This window comes from Psittacula echo (genome assembly GCF_963264785.1).
Source record: "Psittacula echo genome assembly, chromosome: 7".
NCBI lineage: Eukaryota > Metazoa > Chordata > Aves > Psittaciformes > Psittacidae > Psittacula > Psittacula echo.
Genome location: NC_137740.1, coordinates 59,703,063 through 59,726,756, shown reverse-complemented (window position 1 = coordinate 59,726,756; position 23,694 = coordinate 59,703,063). Strand labels below are relative to the sequence as shown.

The following is a 23,694-nucleotide window of genomic DNA, read 5'->3' as shown; positions in this document are numbered from 1 at the left end:
CATGGTCCCTTCAGGTAGCTCCTTCAAGCCTAGTTCAGAAGTATCCTGCCCCTCTTCTCACGTTCTCCTTTCCCAGGACTCATTCCTTGAATCCCTTATGTTTTCTGAAGTGAAGTCTATAGTCATATTGACCCCAAGGGTTACAGGCTCAAAGGACCACGGCAGACGAGAGGATGTATCCGATAAGAGGTCTGTTTTAAGCACGACGTTTTTCTTAGGCCATCTACTGGTCAGATTTAATGCCTTTGTAACAATCAAGACTTCAGGTTATTAATCATTTTTATATGGAGTTATCACAGCACAGCTGCACCACACGAGGTGAAGGGTCTGCTGCTGGTTTTCCCTTTGCTGTTCATGTCGTTTGGGGTCCTTCTTGGTTTCCCAGGCAGAGGATGAAAAATGGACTGAATGGTGTCACCGCTAACTAAATCTGTTTAGTTTTGAGTTTTCGCTTGGTAGGAGAATGGTTGAAGGTTCCAATTGTTTAAGATCTTTGTGGAAATAATTTCCATTCCTAAACCAATTGACATTTCCAGCCTGTTTCCAGAAACTTTGCCTATTAATTGCTGACTGTTTTGTGAAGCTGCAATTTACCAGATCCCAGGGAAAAGCAGAGCTGGTTTAGACTATGAAAATCTGAGGCTGGTTTGCTCCAGAAAGGATCAATCCCGCAGTCCTGAGCACCTCTGGAAGTGTTCACAAGCCGTGTAGATGAGGCCCTCAGTGACATGGGTTAGTGGTGGCCTTGGCAGTGCTGGGGAATGCGTTGGACTGGATGAGCTTAAAGGTCTTCTCCAACCTCATTGATTCTGTGATTCTTGATGTACTACTACACCAAGTAGTTTCTGTGAAGGAGCACTATCAGCTACTGCACAGAGCACAAGGCTGCCCACGCTTCCCAGGGAGGGCCTAAGGAGGCAAAAGGAGGAATATCCTGAGGCCAGAACACTGTGTGGGTTAATGGAATCATGGGACAGTTTGAGTTGGAAGGGACCTTCAAAGCTCATCCAGTCCAACCTGCTGCAATGAGCAGGGACATCTTCAACTAGACCAGGTTGCTCAGAACCACATCCAGCCTGGCCTGGAATGTCTCCAGTGGTGGCGCATCTAGAAAGTGAGGATATATCATGCCTGGGATTGATGTCTAACAGTTAGGAGAGCAAAGTAGGTGGTGGATAATAAGGAATTGGCGGTTCCTCCTTTCCCTCAGCAGTAAGGCGCAGGAGGGAGAGTCATCCTTCTAGGAAGGAGAACGCTGCCGGTTACCTGCCTACGCCAGCTCCACGACATTGAACAAGGCCTCATTAGCACCCGGTAATGAAGTTAATTCAAGCAGGCACGTCCCTGCCCTCGCCGCGCTGCCCCGCGTTACGGACTCGCGAGTTTGCTGGTGCTAAAGGGCAGAGCAGCAATCAATTTCCATACTCCAGGCATGTTCCATCAGCCTGTGCCGGAGCGCGGGCCGGCGTCCAAGTGCTCTGGGTATGAAGTGAATCCGAGCTCCGGGACAGGCTCAGACCTGCTCTTCAGATTGCACCGCGATGACAGCAGGGTCCTGCTTTTCCATGCGCGGTTGACCGCCTGCCACCGCTGCGACCTCCGGCCGCGACAGCAGCACCCTGCACACCCCGGCCGGAGCTAACCTTGGCCGCCTGTGCTTGGCAGGGACGGGGGAGCCTCGCTTTGTGCTGCTGCCGAACAGGAGCTGGCAAAGGTTTGTTGGTTGGGAGCTCGATACGAATCAGGGGAAGCCGTGGCGCAGGTAGGCAAGGATGCTCTTGAGAATGGTGTTTTTGTGTGCAATAGTTCGCTAGTTCCGGTCATACAGACTGAACAGCCACACAGCGACACGGCGCTTTATTTAGTGCGGGGCACGGCTCTGGCGGGGGGTTCGGTTGGGCGCACAAAGGAGGGGGTTACCGGTATAGCTGCCACCGCAGCGCACGGCCCCTAAGCCTCGCCGAGCGCACGGTGGGGAGCGCCGGGTGTCCCCGCCGTGAGTGCCCGGTTGCAGGCCGCCCCGGGCGGGACTACAGCTCCCAGCGCCGCGCGGAGCCGCCGTGACATCATGTGCTGTGGCTCGGCGGTCACATGCCCCACCGGCCCCTTTTGTTTTGAGCGGCGCTGGCAGCGCGACCGGCCGCGGCGGAGAGGCCCGAGCGTATCGCACCGGATCGCACAGCTCCGCACCCCTCTCCTCTCCCACCGACCCGACCCGACCCCCGGGCGGAGGCCGCTGCGGGCGCAGCGCGGCGGGGCCCGTTCCCGGCTGTGAGTGCGGGGCCGGGGCAGCAGCACCGCGGGGAGGGGCGCGGGGCTCCGCCGAGGCGCGGCTGTTGCGGGGCCGGCTGGGACCGTTACCCGCCGCGGTGGGGACGGCGCGTCCCTGCCGGGCAGCGCGGGGCGACCGCTGCCGCGGCGGGGAAGGGCGGTTTGTAGCGCCGGTGCCCCGGGACCGACGGCTGATATTGTTGTGCGTCCCCCCACCGCGTGCGGGCAGCGGGGCGCAGCGCGGCGCGTCCGGCCGGTCCCGGCCGAGCGGGGCTGGGGGTGCCGGTACCGGCGCCCCCCCCCCGTCCCGCGGCGGTTTCGTAACGCGGCGTTACCCCGCGCCCCTTCGGTTCCCCCCCCCCACCTCCCCGGACGGCGGCGTTGGGGGCCCTGCGGGCGCGGATTGGTCGGGGCGGCGCGGGGAGGCGGGGCCGCGGCTTGGCACCGCCCGGGGATTGGGCAGGGCGGGGGTTGGGGGGCGGCTGTCGCTAGGGCGGCTCGGGGTGAAGGTGAGCTGGAGGGCGCGCGTGCGCGCGGCGAGGTCGGGTCGGGAGGTGGCGGCACTGCGCATGTGCGTCCTGCGACCGGAGCCGGGGGGCGCTCGGAAGAGGGGGGTGTTGTTGCGCTGTGGCGGGTTCGAATCCCGGTCCCGTCCTGTTGCGGCGTCCGGCTTCCGTCCCGTGCGTGCGGAGCGTCCGGGTTCGTGCCTGCCGTGGCTGCGAGGCTGGCGCGCTGCAGCACCGGGTACAGCCCGGCCTCGCCCGTGCCCGCGGTGCTGTCGGTGTGTTCGCCGTGCTCCCTACACCGTGTTTCCCCAGCTGGGAGCCGCGACCCGCCGGTGCGGCCGCTTCCAGCCCCGCCAGTCGCGGAGCGGCAAGAGGGCGAGCAGGTCCCCCCGAGCTGGTCGGGGTCGCTGGTTTGGCTTGGGAGGTGCTTTGGGATTGTATTTAGTTTGGGTGATGCGTTGTTCCTTTATATAGCAGAAAGGGCAGCAGCATGTTGGGAATGCTTTGGGATAAAGTTGTAGGAATAGGACCCTTGGGGAGGCTCCCAATCGCTACGTGTCCAGAAACCCATTCCTTTAGGCAGTGCCGCGGTGTCGGGAGGCCAGCCTGGCCTATGAGGTCTGTGTTCTGCCTTTCCCGAGTGCGTGTAAAGCTGGCAGTGATTTCCCTCCGCACAGGACAAGGACAGCACGCAGGGCTCGTGTGCTTTCCCCTCGGGTGGGGGCACGACCTTTCCTCTTGCAGAGAAGTCACTTCCAGGCCTATGCGCAGTTTAGAGCTGTTCTTTTTGCTGCCTGCTTTTGTGTGGTTTTACATCATAATCATGAGTCTCACTTCCAAATCAGTTCCTGTTTTTGCTGGGTAACTTTTGAGGGCTTTTTGTGTGTGTCATTAACTCGATTACCGCTGAATTTTGGCATTCAGAGTTTGTTTGTGCTAATTGAAGTAGTGTCAAACTTTAGAATAAACAGCTTCTACAATGCAGTGAACTCCTTACTGTGTCAGTCACCTTGGTCACTTTGATTTTGTGTTTACCAGTTAGTATTTTTAAGGACTTCATTTTAAAGGCACTCAAATCCTCAATTTCTATTGTAAATCTGGACCATCTCTTTAAAACCAATAACTTTATGATCTGTTTTGTCTATCGCAACAGAAGGAGGAGGACAAGTAAAGGCTGTGCTTGTGTCTCATAGAGGGAAAGGTTATGGGACTTTTTCCTCCTCCCCTCTCTTTAAACGAAAACAACAAGAGCACGTGTTGTGGTTCAGCCAGTGTGTTGCAGTAGATACAACTGGGAGTTGGTTTTCTCTGACTCTTGCGGTAACCCAGGCATCTGAGATGAAGCACATCTGCAGACCCTGTTGTTATCTGAAATCACACCAGAATTACTAGAATAGGCTAAACCTGAGCTGCAGTTCCCACACTGCAGAATGAAAATACCCTTTATTTAGTAAGTTCAGCTGCGTTACCTTGGGGGTGCTGTTATGAGCATCGTACAGCTAATAGATGTGCCTGCTCTGCAGGCCCCGCTGCCAGGTTCGGCTATGCCAGCGGTGAGCCCCGTGCCGTGAGGATGCTGGGCTGTGCCAGTGGCTTCTGCCCTTCCCGGGGTAGCCGCCTGTTCCAGCGCCTTCTTTTCTCCCTTTGCAGACAGTCACCAGTGAGGCCACACCACGCAACTGCCTGTGCCGGCGTGACGAGGCAGCGGGCACGGGGTGGAAGCCACCTTCACTGGCAGCAGCAGAAGCCCAGCTCAGCCTCAGGTATCACGGAATGGTTTCGGTTAGAAGGGTCTTTAAAGCCCATCCAGTTCCAACCCCCTGCCATGGGCAGGGACCCCTTCCACTAGAGCAGGTTGCTCCAAGCCCCTGTGTCCAACCTGGCCTTGAACAGTGCCAGGGATGGGGCAGCCACAGCTTCTCTGGGCACCCTGTGCCAGCGCCTCAGCACCCTCACAGGGAAGAACTTCTTCCTAATGTCTCATCTCAATCTTCTGTCTGTCAGGTTAAACCCATTCCCCTTGTTCTGTCCCTACAGGCCCTTGTCTAAAGCCCCTCTCCAGGTTTCTTGTAGCCCCTTTAGGCACTGGAGCTGCTCTAAGGTCTCCCCTTCAGGAGCCTTCTCTTCTCCAGGCTGAACCAGCCCAGCTCTCTCAGCCTGGCTCCAGAGCAGAGCTGCTCCAGCCCTTGCAGCATCTCCGTGGCCTCCTCTGGACTCACTCCAGCAGCTCCACATCCCTCTTGTGTTGTTGCCCCAGAGCTGGACACAGGACTGCAGCAGGGGGGGGCCTCACCAGAGTGGGGTAGAGGAGGAGAATTCCCTCCCTCGACCTGCTGCTGGTCACGCTCAGGGGATGCAAGCCTGACATGTGCTTGTGAAACTACGCCCTGAGGGTGAGCTTTGCAGTAGAGCTCTGCGCACCTGATGACTCCTGCACAACCTGATAGCCAAGGGTCTCGCCCTGACCCTGGTTGTGTGTTTCCTGTGCTACTTTCCGAGAGTTCTGCTAACAGGCCAGAGGAGTTCTGTGGCACGCAAGTGACAGGCAAACAGCTTTACCAGAAAGCTGCTAGCTGTGTCCAGAGCTGCGGATGACAGGAGAGGGGTAAGATACATGAGGATGTTGGAGGAGGAGGAAGGAGGAGTTTAGAGTACATAAACGTAAATTGCATAGAAGGATTTACTGATGGAAGGTGATAGAGCAGGTATTTTATAGATCTCATTTACTGGCCTGTGAACTGGGCTCTTAGTCAGGTTATTTCTGAGGAACATCTTGAGCAGACCAGCCTACAACAGTATAGATTAAGGACATGGAGGAACCTGATCTTCTGGTGAATGAATACAGATTAGTTTTGAGATGTGCAGGTAACATTGGAGCCATGTCTGCATTTGTAAATAATTGTTAAAACCTGTTGATAGAAAGTGTGATTTGCTTTTTCTTTCCAGCTGTTTTTTTGCATGGGTAGACTCTCTGATTTGCTTAAGGTCTGTCCTTGCTGATCCTTGCTCAGGCAAGTGATCCAATGCACTTTGGGGGGTTTTGATATAATAACTCTCATTAGTTTTTTGGGGGAAAAACCTGACTGTTTCTGATTTGCTTCATTTCATTTACTGCGATGATCTCAAATGTTACAATCTCTAAATGATAGATGCTCTATAGTGCAGAGCCTGTTGACATGTGTCAGTACCTTCATATGCACACACAGAAGGTGCAGGCAGGTACATCTTCCTCTGTGTGTTCCCTCCTTTGCATGCTAAACACTCAGCTTCAGGCACAGATTGCCCTCTGGCTTTCCAGAGTTGAGGCTGAACCATGGGGCAGGCAGCTGGCAGTGGCTGCCAGAGCAGGGTTTGCAAGAAGGCCCTATCTCATGTATGTCTGATAGAGCCAAACATGCAGTGGTGTTACTGATAGTCTTACAAAATTACTTTGCTCAAGCAAACCTACGGAAGTAATTTACTGTAGATAGAAACCAAAGCATAGTATATTCAAAAGCAGTAATTTCTGTGGTAGAGTGTGATTCTTTTTCCCTTCCATTCTCTGCTTTGTGAATTTGCAGTATTTATCCCCTTGATCTGTTTTTTCCATGGATTTTTTTAGTTCCCTATTTCTTTAATCCTTTGGGACATTGAAAAAAAATCATTTGCTGACCACTAATTTTTTGCTGTTCCAAGCACAAAGAGACATTGCTTCCTTTAGTGAGCAGGCTTAACCCAGAGCCTTTGTTTCTGTTTATTAGTGATTGCATCATGTAGTGTCTTCTCAAGTCTTAGCATCTCACATAATGAGAAAGATTTCATCTTGAAGGCCTTTTTTTTTCACTTGGTTGCTGTGTTTTGCCCTTTTATGCAACATGCCAGTGTCTTGTTTCTGATTTCAGACTAACTTTGCTTTGGAAAAGCTCCATTAGTTTTAATGGCATTCTTCTGATTTAAATCTGTGACACTGGAATCAAGCCTTTAGCGTTTATATTTTCATGGTTCTGTTTCCCTCTTCTACTGCTGGCGCTTCGTTTCTGCCGAGCAGTGTGGAATTAATTGCAGATCAAGTTCACCGTAAGGGTTAGAGTGTTAAAGCTGGTGAGGAGGAGGAGGTGGTGGTGGTTGTCGTTGGTTTTGTTTTTCATCTAGCTTGCGTCATTCCAGGATAGAGTGGTTGTGAAATGTGCTGGATAAAGTATCAGCTCCTGATAGACTGTCTATTTCTGCCTCTTTAAAATCTCTCTTAAGCAATCAGTTATTAGATAGGCTTATTGCTGCAGTGTTTTCTAGGCATCCAAGTGACAACTGATCCTGTTTTAATGACAATTAAGTATTTTGTAGGGTAAATGAGCCGTACCAAGCACCTACCTTGTAAATATGCTCAAAAAAATTTATATGGAAAATGATGGCTTTAAACCCTCTTTTCTCAATGAGTAAATGTACAGCACACACATTGTTCTCTTGCTCTTGGTTAAGATGGTGCCTTTTAAAGCTGCTATGTAAAAAGCCTGTTTAAAAAAAGCCTGCTCATTGTGTTCTATATTAAGCGATGATGTAGGCAGACTTGGATGGGGTAATTGCAGCCCTAAAGATGCTAGCACGTCAGGAAATGGCATTGCTGAGAGGAGCTGATGTTTACTGACTGTGTAAGTGGGGAATGAGGGAAACTGAATATAGCCTTGCAGAAGCATGACAAAAACTTCCATAAACTTTGAAGTAATTCCGTGCATGTGCTTCTAAGGCACATAAATAAATATGACATTCATCTGGAATGATACCTGTGTCAGCCTCACTGTATTTAGGTGGACGTTCATTTTAAAGCTCAGGAGTGGCAAAAGCCCTATTGCTGCTAGATCGGTGGCTCACATCACCTCTAACACGCACTCTGTGCCAGGTCAGCTAGCTGCATTTCCTTCACTTATGGACTTCAATATCAGCATGTGCTAACATTTGAGTACTTGATTTTGGCAATGTCAGTGCTCTGATAAATGTGAGTCTGTCTTTGCGTGCAGGGGAGAACGTCGTACGCTTGTATGTGAAACTGTAAAGTGTTTGAGCAAACCTTCCGCTAGTAATTATTTGCTAGTAGTACCGTGGAAAACAGAAACTTTCCCTCAGTAAGTTGCCTTTGGTTCTTATTTCCAGTAGTTTTACACAGACAAATGCAATTCTTCTTTCATTCTGGTTTGGGCGCTAGCAGTTTACATTAAGTTTTAATTAAATTTTAGGCTATTGGGAAACTCATTTTTAGATGCTGGGATGAACAGGTGAAAACTTATGGACAAGGTTATTCATTGAGATAACCGAATATTATCAAACACTTAACATTGTAAGACTGCATAATATATTTATATTTATTGAAAGCAGTGATTTTTGTTATAACTGAACTTTTACTTTGAAGATTTCGATCTCCTCTTCCTTTCCCCCTTTTGGAGTAGTGCTGTTACACTTGTACTTAGAGGCTCCAGCTGGAATTTTCTCATTTGGAAAGAGAAAACCTCAACCTCTGGATCTTTATCCAGGAAATCTTCGGCTTCGTCAGACAGGTGACTGCCGGAGCCGAGATCACAGTTGGGTTTTTATCTTGAGCACTAATTAAGTGGTGCAGGGACAGTCAGAACTCGCCATCCACAACACGTGTTCTACGGGTATCCTTTGCGATTAACGTGTAGCAGAACATTGTCCTGTGCAAGGTCATTTGCTCTGTGATAGTGTGTCACCTCTAGTAAAGGCCAAAAATAGTCACAGTTCATAGTGACCAAACGAGTGTTTTGTCTAATTCTCATGATGAAATTAAGACTGTACCAGGCTGAGTACTGAAGTGTTTTAATTTTTCAGACCGTAGCACTGTGAAGGAGAAGCTCTGCAAATATTTCTCAATGACTCTATAGCCAACTGATGTAACAATGGTACTAATATTGGGACGCAGACTGAATAGAGAGGATAGCGGGATACGAGATTCCCCTGCCACCAAGCGGAAAGTGTTTGAAATGGACCCAAAGTCGTTGTCAGGCCCTGAATTTTTTGACTTCTCCTCGGGATCATCCCATGCTGAAAGCATTCTCCAGATCTTCAATGAATTCCGAGACAGCCGGTTGTTCACAGATGTTATTATCTGCGTGGAAGGAAGGGAGTTTCCCTGCCACCGAGCCGTTCTCTCAGCCTGCAGCAGTTACTTCAGAGCTATGTTCTGCAACGACCACAGGGAGAGCAGGGAGATGCTGGTGGAAATCAATGGCATTCTTGCTGAAGCTATGGATTGCTTTTTGCAGTATGTATACACGGGCAAGGTGAAAATCACTACAGAGAATGTGCAGTATCTCTTTGAAACATCAAGTCTCTTTCAGATCAGTGTTCTGCGCGACGCCTGTGCCAAGTTCCTGGAAGAACAGCTGGATCCTTGCAATTGCCTGGGCATCCAGCGCTTCGCGGATGCACACTCGCTCAAGACGCTGTTCACCAAGTGCAGAAACTTTGCTCTTCAGACATTTGAGGATGTGTCCCAGCATGAAGAATTCCTCGAGCTGGGGAAGGATGAGCTTATCGATTACATTTGCAGCGATGAACTGGTGATCAGTAAGGAGGAGATGGTGTTTGAGGCTGTCATGCGCTGGGTGTACCGGGCAGTCGAGTTGCGAAGGCCAGTGTTACATGAACTTCTGACGCACGTCAGGCTCCCGCTGTTACACCCGAACTACTTTGTTCAGACGGTGGAGGTGGACCAGCTGATTCAGAACTCCCCAGAGTGCTATCAGCTGCTGCATGAAGCCAGGCGATACCATATCCTTGGAAATGAGATGATGTCTCCCAGAACTAGGCCACGCAGGTGAGGAATTTTCTCTCTCTCCCCTTATTTCTGTAGCAGAAGGACATAATTTGCTGTACAGATGCTTGATAGACACATGCCCAGAAAACAAAAATCTCTTGCAAATGATTTATGTTGCATTCTGGAGCCACTGCGGTTACACGTCTGTACGTAAGTGAGTCTTTTTGCACAGATTATTGCCATGAAATAAACGACTGTTTGGGTAAGTGAACTCATATTGCCTTGCATTTAAAATACTTTCTAAAGGTTCATGTTTACTAGGTGAGATCTGAAGTTATTTTGTACAACAGCAGTGACTTGAAAAGAACTGGCTGTGCTATAGCAGGTAAACCATCCCATTTCCCAACCTTCTTTTTATAACAAAGTGATGGAAGTGTACAGCATACTATAAAGGATGGGGATATATAGTCAGAGCATTCACTTAGTACATCACAAATACCTTACAGATGAGGTAGTACAGGGATTTGTAATAGACAACAGACAGCAGAACAACAGGTTCTTTGCTGAAGAAACTAAATCTTGCATTTTTACAGAATTACAGAACAGTTCCTGCAGAGTTTCATGCTTATTCTATGACATTTTAATAATTCAGAATTGCTGTGACTTAATAACGTGTTACACTAATGGGTGTCTGAGGTTGTGAGAAGAAACGAGGAAGAGTCGATTAGTGGCATTTGTGAGCAGTGGTGGTGGCGAGTCACTTCTCCTGAAAATGTCTTTCCCCAGCCTTACCTCCCCACGAAGGCTGATATGATAGCTGGTTTATTGTTAACTCCAGCTGATTTGAGGTGTAGTTATAAAGTCATGTGTTACATTAAGGTGATGCAATGAACGGGGACAGACAGATTGTGTTAGGAGTTACTCTTTTTTACTCTTAGTCATATGTGGTTGCTGTACAGTCACTGTGCACGGAACCTTTATTTTTTTTGGCATGTGTTAAAGGCTTGCTTATGGAGGAAAAAAATTACTTGGTGACCATTTGCCCTATTAGTGGCTTTCAGTCTTCGGTCCTGCTGTGAGAGAAGTTCTCAAGCTCCTGGCAGCCCTGCTGCCAGGTTCTGTAAGCTGTACGCTGCCATGCAAGGTCTTTGGAAACTTGTGGTTCATGGCAGTTTGGAAACTGGTACGCTGGTAGTTTTGAAGACATTTCATACCCTGAGTGTGGGACTTGGGGAGGGAGTTCAGACCAAAGACCTCCTTGTTTCACAAGCAATGGGAGGGGGGCTGTATCTTGTGTGGGCATCTCATGTGTGCTTGTTCTATGCCTATTGGTCAGTGTGATAAAGAAAGCAAATCCTCTCAGACCTAACAGTTTTGTCCAAGTGCATGATGTGTGTGTACTTGAGAATCTCAACAGCCTCAGGATAGTGTTCTAGGTTGTAGATCAAGTACCTTGCCTAATGCAGGGGATTTCTGAAGCTGGGCAGGGGAGGAGTTGGTTTCAGAGTTTGTGGGGTTTGTTTGCTTTACTGCCAAGCTTATTAAACTGCACTGTGATTCAAGTAGGCAGGAACAAGAGAAGTCATTTACAAAGAGAAAAACTGGCTGACCTCCCAGCAGGAATTTTTTCCCCTTTTCTATATTACATTCATGGAATAGTTCTTCGTCATTTGTTTCTGTTGCCTGGTTGTTCCTGTTGCCTATAGCAAAAAGAGATCATGTTTTGAAACAGTTACCAGGTCCCTTTCTCCCATCTTTTCCTCACGCCTTTTCTAGGTATTTCGGGGGGGGCGGGGGGGTTGGGGAGGAGTCGACACTTGAGCTCTTTTCCTTCTTGCTTGCCTCCCTCAATTTCTTTTTGTATATAAACAGTTGCTAAAAGGAGTTAGGCTGCAGGATCAGGAATTCCCACACCAGCGGTTTTACTGTTTCCATTGTGATAGCCTGTGTATGTGTGCACCTCCAGGTGAAGCGGGTTCTAACCAATTGCTTCAGAAGAACAGTGTGGAATGCAATTTGCAGTTGGTTTTTATTTTGTCTTTCCTTTCTGAAGCCGGTGAAGAGTTCCCTGAAGTAAATCAATGTTTAAAATGCATTCTAACGGTTGCCTGCTTGCTCTCTTCCCACTAGGCATGTCTGTCTGAAAGAGGTTTTCATTTACTTACTTACAACGACTTAGTGACATCTTGAGGTTGTTTCTCATATGCCTTTTAAGTCTGTCTTGTCCCCTGCTGCTTGTGTTGCATGGCAGATCTCCAAGCTGAGATCAAGCAGTGAGCAATAACACATTTCCATGTACAAAACAACAAGCTTTTCCTACTGTGTGCTTTGAACTATCTTCAGATTTTCATGTACCTGTGAGTTCTTCAGTCACACAGTTTCTGTTAAGCTGTCTGGTAACAATATGTGAGCGTTCTCTTCAATTAATTGGAAGTTACTACATTTATTCATTAATTCATCCTTTTTTGTTACAATGTAGCCCCTTGGCTTTAATGTAGTCCCTTATTTTCCCCCCCAAGGAGATGAGTGTTTATTTCACTTTATAATCTGTCATCCCGTTCGCTGCCCAAAAGTGAACTAAAAAATAGTAGTGATTTACCAGAGTTCCTGCAATTTGTCTCCCAGACTTAAAATGGTTTTGAATGTAATGTGTCTGAACTACTGGAAGTACTTCTGTTCAGCTGATGCTGTGCTGGCTGGTGTTCTCACCTCATCTGTAGGTCTGCATATAACTCAGGACCCCTTGGAAACCTGCTGATGGGAATGCATGGGATTATATGGCACTGTGGGTTGTCTTCCACCCCCACTTTTCTGTTTTGTGCACCTCTTACTGAGAGGAGGGTGTCTCCTGGAATCTGTCTGGTGCCTGTTTTAGCTCATCTCTGTTATTCTGTTCACACCATTTCTTCTGAGGGCTGCAAGGAAGACTTTTATTATGCACCCTCTGCCATTTGCAAACAAAGCTTTGGAATTAACCTTAAACCCTGTAGAGTGCAAGGCTCCTTCAAGGAAACCTAACAGAGGAAATGTTTCTTAACTGAAGAAAGGATACAGTTAGGTAGGTACTAAAATGCTGGGAAAAGTTTTGGGTTTCTGTGGATTTGAAGTACCGTACTAAATATTTTCTTTAAAGAGCAAAACTCCATCATAGCAATGAACAGAGCTCTCTCCAGTCAAAGATTTTGGGTTCATTTAGCGTTAAAATGCAGGTTGATAATCTGGTACGGTAGGCTTTTCAGTAAGCAATGGAGGCCTTGATTCTAATCTAGAAAGGAATAAACAGACAGTCTTCCTCCATACATACAGTTAACTGATGTACCTGGGTTTGCTTTTAAGGCAAATTGAGATAAGTACCTTGCTTTTAAGGAAATTCTTTTCCTGCGTGATGCTTTCTGGCACAGGAACTTCCCCTCTCTTATCCTTTGAGAGATTCTTTTCAGAGTTGTTCCTCAAAAAAAGCAAAAACCAGTAACAGTAAATACATAAAAACCAGGAAGGAGCATGACTTGAGAGCTGAGCAGCTGAAGAGAGTGTTTCTTCTGACTAGTTCAGGTACGTGAGTATGCTTCCTCAGTTACCTGTCTTTGTTTGTGTAAGCTTACATTGTCATTTAGCATAGCCTTTGTGTATTTAAAATACTCTGAGTAGAAATATATATGGTATATTTAAATCATGGTCGTGACCAGGAGATACAGAAGGGCTAACTGGTTTTATTCCTGATGTTTCAAACCAGGGAAATATCATCGGGATTTGTAAGTTAATATGTGCATAAGGTCCCATTAGGAAATTTGAGGATGGATCGTGCAACTTTTATCACAAGTGCAATCATAAGTTGGGGTTGGTTTGGGGTTTTGTGGGGAAAGGGGAGTGAGGAGAGAACCACAGTACTTAGCAATAGTTTGAATAAGATCATACATTGGAATCGAAGTTAAAGCAGAACACAACAAAAAGGTTTACCAAAAATCAGATTAATCTTGCATTCAGTTTTACTTAATTAATTTCAAGCAGTCCTTGAAATGACTGTATCAGTGCAAAATCCTTTCTGCTGAAAATGCCCTAAAAAGAAAGGATTTTGACAAACGGTTGCTAGACATTGTAAATTTGAGAGGAGGAATGAAAGCTGGTCGTAGTTTGATTGCATGTCAAAGATGATTGATTCTCTATGTTCAAATGGGGATTAACATAATGAGTTCTGTTATTGCGGTTAATACAGAGCATGTATAATGCAGAAGCACCCGATTAAAAGAAGGAGACTGAGGGTGTGGAATATAATTTAAAGGCTTATTTGTGTACATTGCAGACTAATGCTTAATTCTTCCATACAGAGTTTTAGGTTTTGTTTTAGGCTTGAATTCTTATTTCAGCTTTTCTTAATGTTTTCTTCTGTCACTGCACTTTTTCACCTTTTTAACTGTGCATTGGCTCTAAGGTCTCTTTTCCCTTATTTTGGTGATTAAACGCCTTTTTTTTTTTTAGCCAGTAAAGAACCTAAACCTTTTAAAACTGAATATTAAAGCAATGTAAAGTCCTATGAATTATGTGATCAGGAAGGGTTCATGGGGACTGGTTTCATTGTGACTGCTCACCTCACTGTCTGGCCTCACTTGAACTCTGTTTCTGGTATCTCCAGGTACACAGTCAAAGAAAAAGTATTTCTAGAGTAAGGGTTTTCTGTATTTAATTATTTGATTTTCACACAGGATGTTGTGCAATGCAATTACACCACTTACAGCACCTTTCTGTGTGGTAACCTGCTGTGTAATGAGACAGCTGGAAACAGTAAAAACCTCTCTTTGCTAAATGACTCTTTCTTTGCTCTGGAAGTTAATGCTAAATAATAAACTTTCCTGTTTTCACACAGTTTGAAGACAATGGTGTTTGGCCTCCATGTACTACTAAATATCCTCTACATCTGGGTTTTCTGTGTTCACTTTTCTAGATCAACCGGTTATTCTGAGGTGATAGTTGTTGTTGGAGGCTGTGAACGAGTTGGAGGGTTTAATTTGCCATATACTGAGTGCTACGATCCTGTAACAGGAGAGTGGAAGTCACTGGCTAAACTTCCAGAGTTTACCAAGTCTGAGTATGCAGTGTGTGCCCTGCGGAATGACATTCTTGTTTCAGGTGAATAATACTAAAAACATTTAATGCTTTGTCTTTTCTGTGCTATGGGTTTTGTTTTGTTCTTTCTTTGTAATTAGTGTTACAGATCTTTGTACTGTGAGCTTCCAGCAGCTCGTGAACACCAGCCCCAAACCAATCTCACTATAGACAGAAGTGTTTTCTGGGAGTTTTGCTTGGTAATAATTGGCAGGTTTTTACAGCTGATTCCAGGATATCAGTTGTATTTAAGGAGACACGTTTCTGCTCCTGAAATGCACTGCTTTAAAATATACTAACAGCCTGTTTGCAGCAACAGTTGGAAAAATCTGAAGCAACAAATCCCAAGCAGTCTTTTCTCAGCAGCATTCTCTTTGCTACAAAACATGCTGTATTCTGGTTAAACTACCAGTTGTCTGGGAGCAGCACAGCATTGGTGCGTTGCGGCTGACTTGCTTCTCTTATATGGATTCCCAAACTCCAAAATTAAAACAGTTTAAGCTTCTTCTCATGGTGGGAATGTAAAATGGAAACAAATTCATTTGGCACCTGAGTTGGGGATCCATTTATATCAGCCTTTTAGGGTGAAATGAGCAATCGCTGTAAGTTTTTAAACATCTCTCATCCCATCTTTTAGCTAGGGTAAATTTATAGGGTTCAGCTGAAGGTTTAGACACGAAGCTCCATGTGTCAAATGAAGAAATTGTCTCCTCAGATGTGTAGTACCTGTGTCATTTGAACAAAACCATGGAGATCATAGTATCATAGAATAGTTAGGGTTGGAAAGGACCCTTAAGATCATCTAGTTCCAGTACCCCTGCCGTGGGCAGGGACACCTCCCACTAACCCAAGATGTACCCATGAACCAAATAGAGGAACAGCTTGGGGTTATGGATGTGCCATGAGGCACACAAACAGTTAAACAATTCCTATCTCAAGAAATAATCTGAAGGGATCTTGGCATGTTTCTGGGAGAGGCACACATAAGTAAAATAAGTTGTTGTATGTTCTCATGTTTGCAATCCACTGAAACTGACTTTTTTCAGTCAGTTTGTATGAACGTAGATAGATCTTTATTTTACCTAAAAAAGACATGAAGTTTTCATTGCCTGCTCTAGAGAGGCATGTTAATAGTTAAAATGCCTCATTTAATAGTGAATTTACTGAAATTGGCATATTTTTTGTTTTCCAAGGTGGAAGAATCAATAGCCGGGATGTTTGGATTTATAACTCTCAACTTAACATTTGGATCAGAGTTGCCTCCTTAAATAAAGGCAGATGGCGTCATAAAATGGCTGTTCTTCTTGGTAAAGTAAGTATGTTAATAATGGTTTTATAGTGGGGATGTTTGTATATAACAAAACAGTGGAGCAAACATACGTATGTATTCAGCACTACTTAGTATGACTTTGCCTTGACATAAAACCACTAGTTGGGATCAACTGCCCTTGGGATTCTGTTAATGAAAGTTAGGGAAGACATGGTATCCCTTGGTATCTGTGGTTAGGGAAGCCTCTGGTATCCCTTGGAGTTTTTAAAGGTGAGGTTTGCAGCCTCAAGATAGAAAAATAATAATAATGCCTGCTTCTTGAATATGAGAGATGCAACAGGAAAGTAAGGAAAAGTTTGCAGACTGAAAGGAAGAAATAGTTCTGTAAGCAAGTGTGAAAAAGGCAAAACTCAGAAAAGCCAAGGTAAATTCAGATGGATTCTTGCTGTTGCTGAATTTAATACGTAAAAAGAGAAATGCAGAGAAGTGCCTTTTTTAACAAATGGCATTCAAATAGGAAGTTTCTGTCTCAGTATTAAAAGTACTATACTTTGGATGTGTGTTTGCAATGCCATTGCACACATGACTGAATGGAACTCTCCAGAGAGTCTTTACCTTTTATTTGTAGACAATACCCTTCATCCTTCTCCTCCTGTGTATAAATTAAAAATAAGAGGAGAGTGTCCCTTCACAAACCTAGCAACATTAATGGTTCTTGCAGCTTTAAATGTAATTAAATTTCATCTTTAAATGTAATAACTACTCTAAAAATGAAATGATGATAGTTTTCACCACTTCGCGTTAGGTGTATGTTGTTGGAGGATATGATGGGCAAAACCGCCTCAGCAGTGTGGAGTGTTACGATTCATTTTCTAATCGATGGACAGAGGTGGCTCCCCTTAAAGAAGCTGTGAGCTCTCCAGCTGTCACCAGTTGTGTTGGCAAACTCTTTGTGATTGGGGGTGGTCCCGATGATAACACGTGTTCTGACAAGGTGAGTTAATTGTATTTGATTGCTTCTTTTATCCATGGTAAACAGTATTGCTGGTTTAAAAACAGATCAGGGAGAGATCTGTTATAACTGTTTTGTTGAATGGAGTATGGAACTACAGTAATACAAAAAAGAATAGAGTAGAAAACTTTAACTCAGTAGAATGATGTTACTGTGGTCTTCCTCGTGGGTACTGTTGTTGGCTTCACAAGTTCTGTGAATTCTTAAACTTGAATGTTAGGAAAATAATGTTGAACATAGTGCATATGTAGACATTATTGATATATAGACCTATATTTATATTACCTTCATTTTCCTGTGGAGATAATGCTCACCAGGTATTGCTGCTTTGGCTCTCCTTGTATAACTGTGTGGGCATGCCAGGTTAGTTTTTGAGTTCGATTTCTAATCTGAAATGCATGTATTTGCTTTCAGGTTCAGTCTTACGATCCTGATACTAATACTTGGTTGCTCCGTGCAACTATCCCGATTGCAAAAAGATGTATCACGGCTGTGTCTTTAAACAATCTGATCTATGTTGCTGGTGGGCTTACCAAAGCAATATACTGCTATGATCCAATCGAGGACTACTGGATGCATGTACAGAATACATTCAGCAGACAGGTAATTAACACTAAAAGGCCTGCAGACATCTGAAAGGTACTTTTTTTACATAAGTATCTTGGCATGAAATGAGTATACTTGTTTAACCCTGTTAAAATGGCATCTGATTCCATTCTTACTATACTTCATCTATGTAATTGAAGCCCATGCAGAGGAGGAAGCTTCTAAACCAGTAGCATTCAGCTGGCTGTCACTGTTAGCGAGTCCAGGCTTCTTGTTTGAGAGGCGTTCCTGTTGGAGAACAGTGTTAACAGTGTAATGGATGACGTTTTAATTGTATAAAATCCATCTCTGTCAAGTTCTACTGCATGTTTTAGTTTAGACTGAGGATAGTAATGTCCATATAATTGATGAGAGCCTTTCAGGCAAAAAGTACTGAGGCTGTTTTTACAGTGTGAGAAGATCCCCACTGTATAGCACAGAGTGTCTGACTTCAGCAGCAAGAGCAGTATCACTTCCACACATGGAACACTGAGTAGAATTTCAAGCTGTGTCCCCATGGTAGTGAAGTGTGTGCATAGCTAATTTTCTGGATGTTTTTAAAACATCACATGCTCTATGATGTCCACCTTACAGAAAGGCCTTTTTGCTGGCCTTCCCTGTATTCCTCTGTTTTGGTTTGTGTTCTGTATTTAACAGAAGATTTGTTCATGCCTGCTTTTAGGGAAGAAATAAAATCCTATCTCTGCTTCAAGCAAGACGTAGGGCTGTCTTTTTCTTATGCACTCTTTTCTTAGTCATAACTCTTTTCCTCTCCCCTGTTTGCATCCCTCTTCATTATCTGTTACTTCTGTGAGGTGCCTCTCCTTGTTACCATTTTTTGCATTAATACTACCTACTGTGGTCCTTCTTCTGAAAACCTTTGTTCTCTTCTCCTTTCCTTTTCTCAGGTATTTAACTGGTAAGTGCAGAGTTCAGCTGTATTCCATTGTATCCCTTGTCTGAGCTATGTGTAGTGAAGGCCTAGACCTGAAATAGTGTTTTCTGAGGAATTGTGCTGCTGATTTCCCCAGTTACTGCAGAAAAATAGGATTTTCTGCATTGCCCCTTCCAGGAGGGAACAGTATAGGCCAGTCTGTTTACAAACTGTAGTCACAGTGCAGTCCTTCTGCACTGGGATAGACATGCAGGAATTGAGGTCTTGCTGTTTAAATAATCATGTATTTCTTTGTGTATTTTGAAACAGGAGAACTGTGGCATGTCTGTGTGTAATGGAAAAATCTATATCCTTGGTGGAAGACGAGAAAATGGTGAAGCCACAGACACTATTCTGTGTTACGACCCTGCAACGGGCATTATCACAGGAGTAGCAGCCATGCCCAGGCCAGTATCATATCACGGCTGTGTGACGATTCATAGATATAATGAAAAAGGCTTTAAACTGTAGTTTTGTCTTGGAAAAAAAGAAGATGGCACGAATGAAACCAGTGGTCTGCTGCAAGACAGGCTTTTTAAAGATTCCTGGAGTGGAAGAATGTCCTTTCCCTGCCTAAGTGTCATATGAAAATTATATCCTGTGCCTTTAGAAAAAGAGTTAATTTAACTTGCAAAACAAGTCTGAAAATCTATCCAGTAACCAGAGTTCAGTTACATCTACTGTGGGCTCTGATGCAAGAGCAGTAACAATACATTGTACTAGTGTTCAGAAAGTTTGCCCTATGTGTGCTTAGTAATTAAAATCTTGGAAGCTTTTTGGGGAAAGTGCCTTCACAAGCATTTGTGCCTGTGTCCTAAGAAGTGTTATCTGCAAGGTGTTTCAGGTTCTGCTAATTGGAAAAATACAAGGGCAAGTAAATTCCAAAGAATCATCTAAGATAGCTACCTTAAAATTTAAAAGCTTACATAATTATAGTTCATATGCACAGCATTCTTACAAACAGATTACTTGCCTTAACTAAGTAGATTTTATGTCAGGTCATGCATGGTTTGGAATTTAAACAAAACCAAACAAAACAAACAATGTGGGACAGAATCTTTGAGGAATGTGTTTTTTTGAAGGAGACACTGGTTGTTTAGTGAGCCATTGCAACTCACTGCAGTAACAATCATGTACCTTAGTGTAGTGTTGCTAAGCATTCATCAGAAGTACAAGGCTACTTGACATGGAAAACTAGTGACTGCTGGCGTGTAGGCACGCATCTGTGCAGCAAGTCTGGAATCCCAGTTTTTAACTTTCTGAATAGTAATGGCTCAAGTCTGAAAGTTACTGGGTTTGCTCTTGGCTCACTGCGAAGTGTCTCTAAACTATTCAAGAAATTAAGGATCATGACCTCTGGATTCTACTGCTTTTTTGAATCACATTATGAATTGCCTCATGATAGATGTAGGGAATGGGGTTGCATCCTACAGCTTATAAATTGGTCTTTCAGATATCTCATCTGCAGAGATGGCAGAGTACCTGCCAAGTATTTCTAGGCCTTTCTTCAGACAATCACTTACTCTAGCAAGGTTAAACTACTGTATAAGCTGCTTGGCCACAGATAAATAAGTTCTGGAAAGGTCCCTCCTGTCACCAGAAAAAAATATCTGTGGACATGTCCACATAGCCATATGAGGAAACTCCCACATAACACGTTTTAGGTCATTTTGAAGCTTCAGAAGCGCCTGTATTTTGACATACACACACCCCCCCACCCTTTCTTTTCTAAAGTAAATGTTTTTGGTTCTTTTTAAGTCCTCCCTAGGTTTCTGTACTAGGTCTCTTTATTTCCAGTACACAGTTGTGTAGTTGAGGCACAAGTTCATAAAAACTGAAATAGCATTTGAGAGTTGGAAAATGAATAGGATTGTCTGTGTACCAGTTTCCTGTTAATCACCAAAATCCTCAGGAACTGCCTTTCAAAGGAATTCTGAGGACAGCAGCCAGTAGGGAAGTTGGTCAGTGCCAGGGCAGAAGGAAAACATAAGGCCCCTGCAGAGACAGCCCTGGCCTCAGGGCTCTGATCTCCATGCTTGCTCAGGAGGGTGAAAACAAGCACCATCTCTGGAACGTTGTTTGTTCCACTGGACTATCCTCATCTGTTTGCTCAGAGTATTTCTTCATGAGATGGAAATTCTGACCCTCAGTGAAGCTGTGCCAAACTGGGAGTCATCACTTTGAGTAACATATGGTCGTGACTTTTAAAGAGCACTGGGAACTGCGCTTAGTGATGCATTAACTTGTAACCTCAGGAAAGGACACAAACTTCAGTTTCTGGATGAATACCAAATGTTGCTTTGTATATGTTAAGAATACTGATAAAATACAAATCTCTGCATATCCGTGATGTAATTAGGAATTCAGTCCCTGAGCATGTACATTCACATTGCCCTAAAAAGAAAGTCACTTGGGAATGTAAGACAAATGAATCTGATAATTAATCTTTTTCTAAGTTTCCTGTGTTTCAGCTCACCAAATGTTACTTTGAAAAGGTAATTTCACTACCTGTGAATAAGGTCCGTTGATAGCAATGGTAACTGCCCAGTAGCTGATACTGTATACTAACACTGTATATAACTTGTGCCATCATTGTAAATGAACATGTAAAAAATTATAGGAGCACTTAATTAGAGATGCAATTTGAAAAATGCTCTCCTTTCATTCCCATCTTGTTTGTATTAAAACTTGTGATGCTGATTGTGATGCTAAACTGTTTTGAAACATTCTTTATTCTGTAGGTGTAGAACAATGTCATTTATGTATGGGTATCTTTTAATTAATCTGTGTTTATAATACTGCACTACTCTGTAAATAGCAAGATACTGATTTCCATGGGTTTGAAGATTTATTTTATAGTTTAGTTGCCTTTTCTTAACAATTTATGTACTGTTGCCTATTATTTTGAAAATGACAGTGTTTAATGAACCAGTAAATGCAGAAATGTAGTTGTAGAAGAAAACTTTGCTTAGAATTCTTGAGAACCTGTATTCAGTGCTGAACAGTTACATGTGTGGAGCATTGCTAAAGGGGCAGTTATTCATGCAATGATTTCCTTGCTTGTTAACTCTGTAAATAATTTGCACTTACAGCCTTCTGTGTTAGAAAAGTTATTTTTTAGAAGCACTAGAAAAGAACAATTCAACTTTGGTTTAATGAAAACGTACCATTTTTCTAAGATGGATGCGTTAATTTGGAAGTTGCATTCCTGAGCCACCTGTTCTCTAATGCATTTCACTTGAGTATAGATGAATTCAAATATTTAAACTCTCACTGTTATGCATATCTAACTGCTTACAGTTCATGGGCTTGAGCAGCAAGTTGTGTGGTTTCTGGTTGTGGGTTTTGGGGTGGTTTTTTTTCTTGTTTTGGCTAGGAGAGAAACTTATTAATGCCATCTAGTATAATCAAAAGATTTCCATCATAAATGGTAATAGGTTTGGTATCTATGAAGTAGAGATACCTGCACAAAGATGTAACTTCAGTCTAACTATACATGGGAAGAGGGCTCAAGTATCTCCAAAGTCACACCTTCATTAAAAGTTCACTCCGTTAAACAGATAATTACCTCTTACGCATTTCACTCTTAAAAAGAAATGAGTAACTGTTTTTCTTCTCCATTTTGATGTCCACTTCATGAATTACATCCTTCTGTTCCTAGCAATATTATATTAATTGAAAAGAAAGTTGTTGCTTCCTTGCAGCCTGGCTTCTAGAAGGTTCTGAATAGATAACTTCAGGACTGTATTACAATGCAGTGTATAGCCACCTGCTTTTAGATATACCATGCATTCCTTCGTTTTACAGCAATCGAGCGTGTAACATTGCCTGGTAATCATCTAGTTTTCCCTGTAGGCTCCCTTCTTGGTAATGCTTCAGTAGACATAATTTGTAGAAACTCTTCCACTTGTACCATCAGTTGATCAATTTTATGCTATGTGCCTGGTATGCATTTTGAGGTTTAGGCACTGTGCTTGCCACTCTAGCACCAAGGGTCCAGAGTTGCAGCATTTGTTTTGTTTTAGTTGCCACTAATGCAGTTCTTGTCAAAGATTGCTTTTGTTTCTACTCTCTGCAGCAGAGATATCTTTAATGCAGATTGTTGACATGGACCCTTACTATAGTCAAGCTTTCTAATGGTATTTTTAACACTGCAAATTTTTGAGAGAGGTTGATGATGTAGGAAGAGGAGGTGCTTTGACACCTTGACAGAGATTCAGAGGAAGCTGTGGTCACCTGTGCTTGAGAGCAAGGACACTGCTGACTGCTCCAGCTTCTTCCTCAAAATAGTTGAGCTCACCATGTTACCGTAGATTATCTCAATTTATCCTGCTTTTGTTTTATTTGAGCTGCAAGGACAAAACAAGAAGCAGTCCCACTCCCTGTGACTTCAGGTTTCCCTCCTGCCCAAGGCACAGTGGTGAGCTGGAGCTGTTGCTCTCAGTGGGTAGGCAGAGCTGTAAACTTAGTTCAGCTCTGAAGAGAGAGGCAAGAGGGAAACTCCTTGGGGTGGGATGAGAGATGACACAGTGTGTTTGGGCTTTGTGCGTGTGGCTGGGCTTGCTGAAACCAAGATGTTCTGGATGCTCGGAAGTTTGCAATTCCGATTTGAAACTCAGGTGGTAAAAATATTTCGTGTTGTCTACACTGAACTAAGTTGAAGCAATAAAGGTGCATATATGTTCATGGTCTTCTAGTGGCAATGTTCAGGAAAGCCAGAGGTTCATTTTTCCTAATTGTCCAACTATGTGGATTAGTTGGTTTGTTGTTATTTTCTACCACTGAAGATGACAAAAGTCAATTCAAGAGCATTAAGAAACTCACAAGACTTAGCACTGTGAGGCAAAATTAGTATTTCCATCTGAATGTAGTTTCATGCACACAAGAAAGGACAAATGAAATAGTTAAATCTGAGCAACATACGCTCATAAAAGGCATCTACAATGTAAGATGAGATTTTTAAGCAGAAATTTGCTATCTGATTGGGGGCCAAGCAGTGATTTTATTTTAACATGCGTAGCACACAAGTTTCCTCAGTGTTGCATTATTTCAGGTGGCATTAATAAAAATGCATCTGACTCTCAGTTCATTATGACTGTGTCAGTGCTGTGAGCATTACCACAACAGTCAACAGCCTCTTACCAACCTCAAACCAGACGTGTGACTTGGATGTTCTTTGCACACTGGCTGTCTTTCCTAACTAACATTACACACAAAGTATACAGCCCTGATAACATTACTTAAGAACTTGTATTTACGGGGACATTT

General features: G+C 44.1%; 1 protein-coding gene across 6 annotated transcripts; it reads left to right on the top strand.

Annotated features, from left to right (window-relative positions):
- The first annotated feature begins 2,128 nt into the window (after nt 1-2,128).
- On the top strand, nt 2,129-21,888 carry KLHL24 (kelch like family member 24). 6 transcript variants are annotated; one of them, XM_080624128.1, is made up of 8 exons: nt 2,129-2,271; nt 4,428-4,540; nt 8,598-9,585; nt 14,465-14,649; nt 15,819-15,937; nt 16,701-16,889; nt 17,322-17,510; nt 18,697-21,888. In XM_080624128.1, exons 3-8 carry the CDS (start codon nt 8,666-8,668, stop codon nt 18,895-18,897), a joined length of 1,803 nt encoding a protein of 600 aa, XP_080480254.1. In that variant the 5' UTR covers nt 2,129-2,271; nt 4,428-4,540; nt 8,598-8,665; the 3' UTR covers nt 18,898-21,888. The 6 variants fall into 6 exon arrangements, with proteins under 6 accessions (XP_080480254.1, XP_080480258.1, XP_080480259.1 ...); XM_080624130.1 differs by lacking the exon at nt 2,129-2,271 and adding an exon at nt 2,856-2,970; XM_080624129.1 differs by lacking the exon at nt 2,129-2,271 and adding an exon at nt 2,920-3,052.
- Nucleotides 21,889-23,694: the final 1,806 nt, after the last annotated feature.

Coding starts and splice junctions, on each gene's coding strand:
- KLHL24 (XM_080624132.1), top strand. CDS start 8,666: ATGGTACTAATATTGGGACGCAGACTGAATAGAGAGGATAGCGGGATA. Junction 16,890..17,321: donor ATAACACGTGTTCTGACAAG/GTGAGTTAATTG, acceptor ATTTGCTTTCAG/GTTCAGTCTTACGATCCTGA. Junction 17,511..18,696: donor AGAATACATTCAGCAGACAG/GTAATTAACACT, acceptor ATTTTGAAACAG/GAGAACTGTGGCATGTCTGT.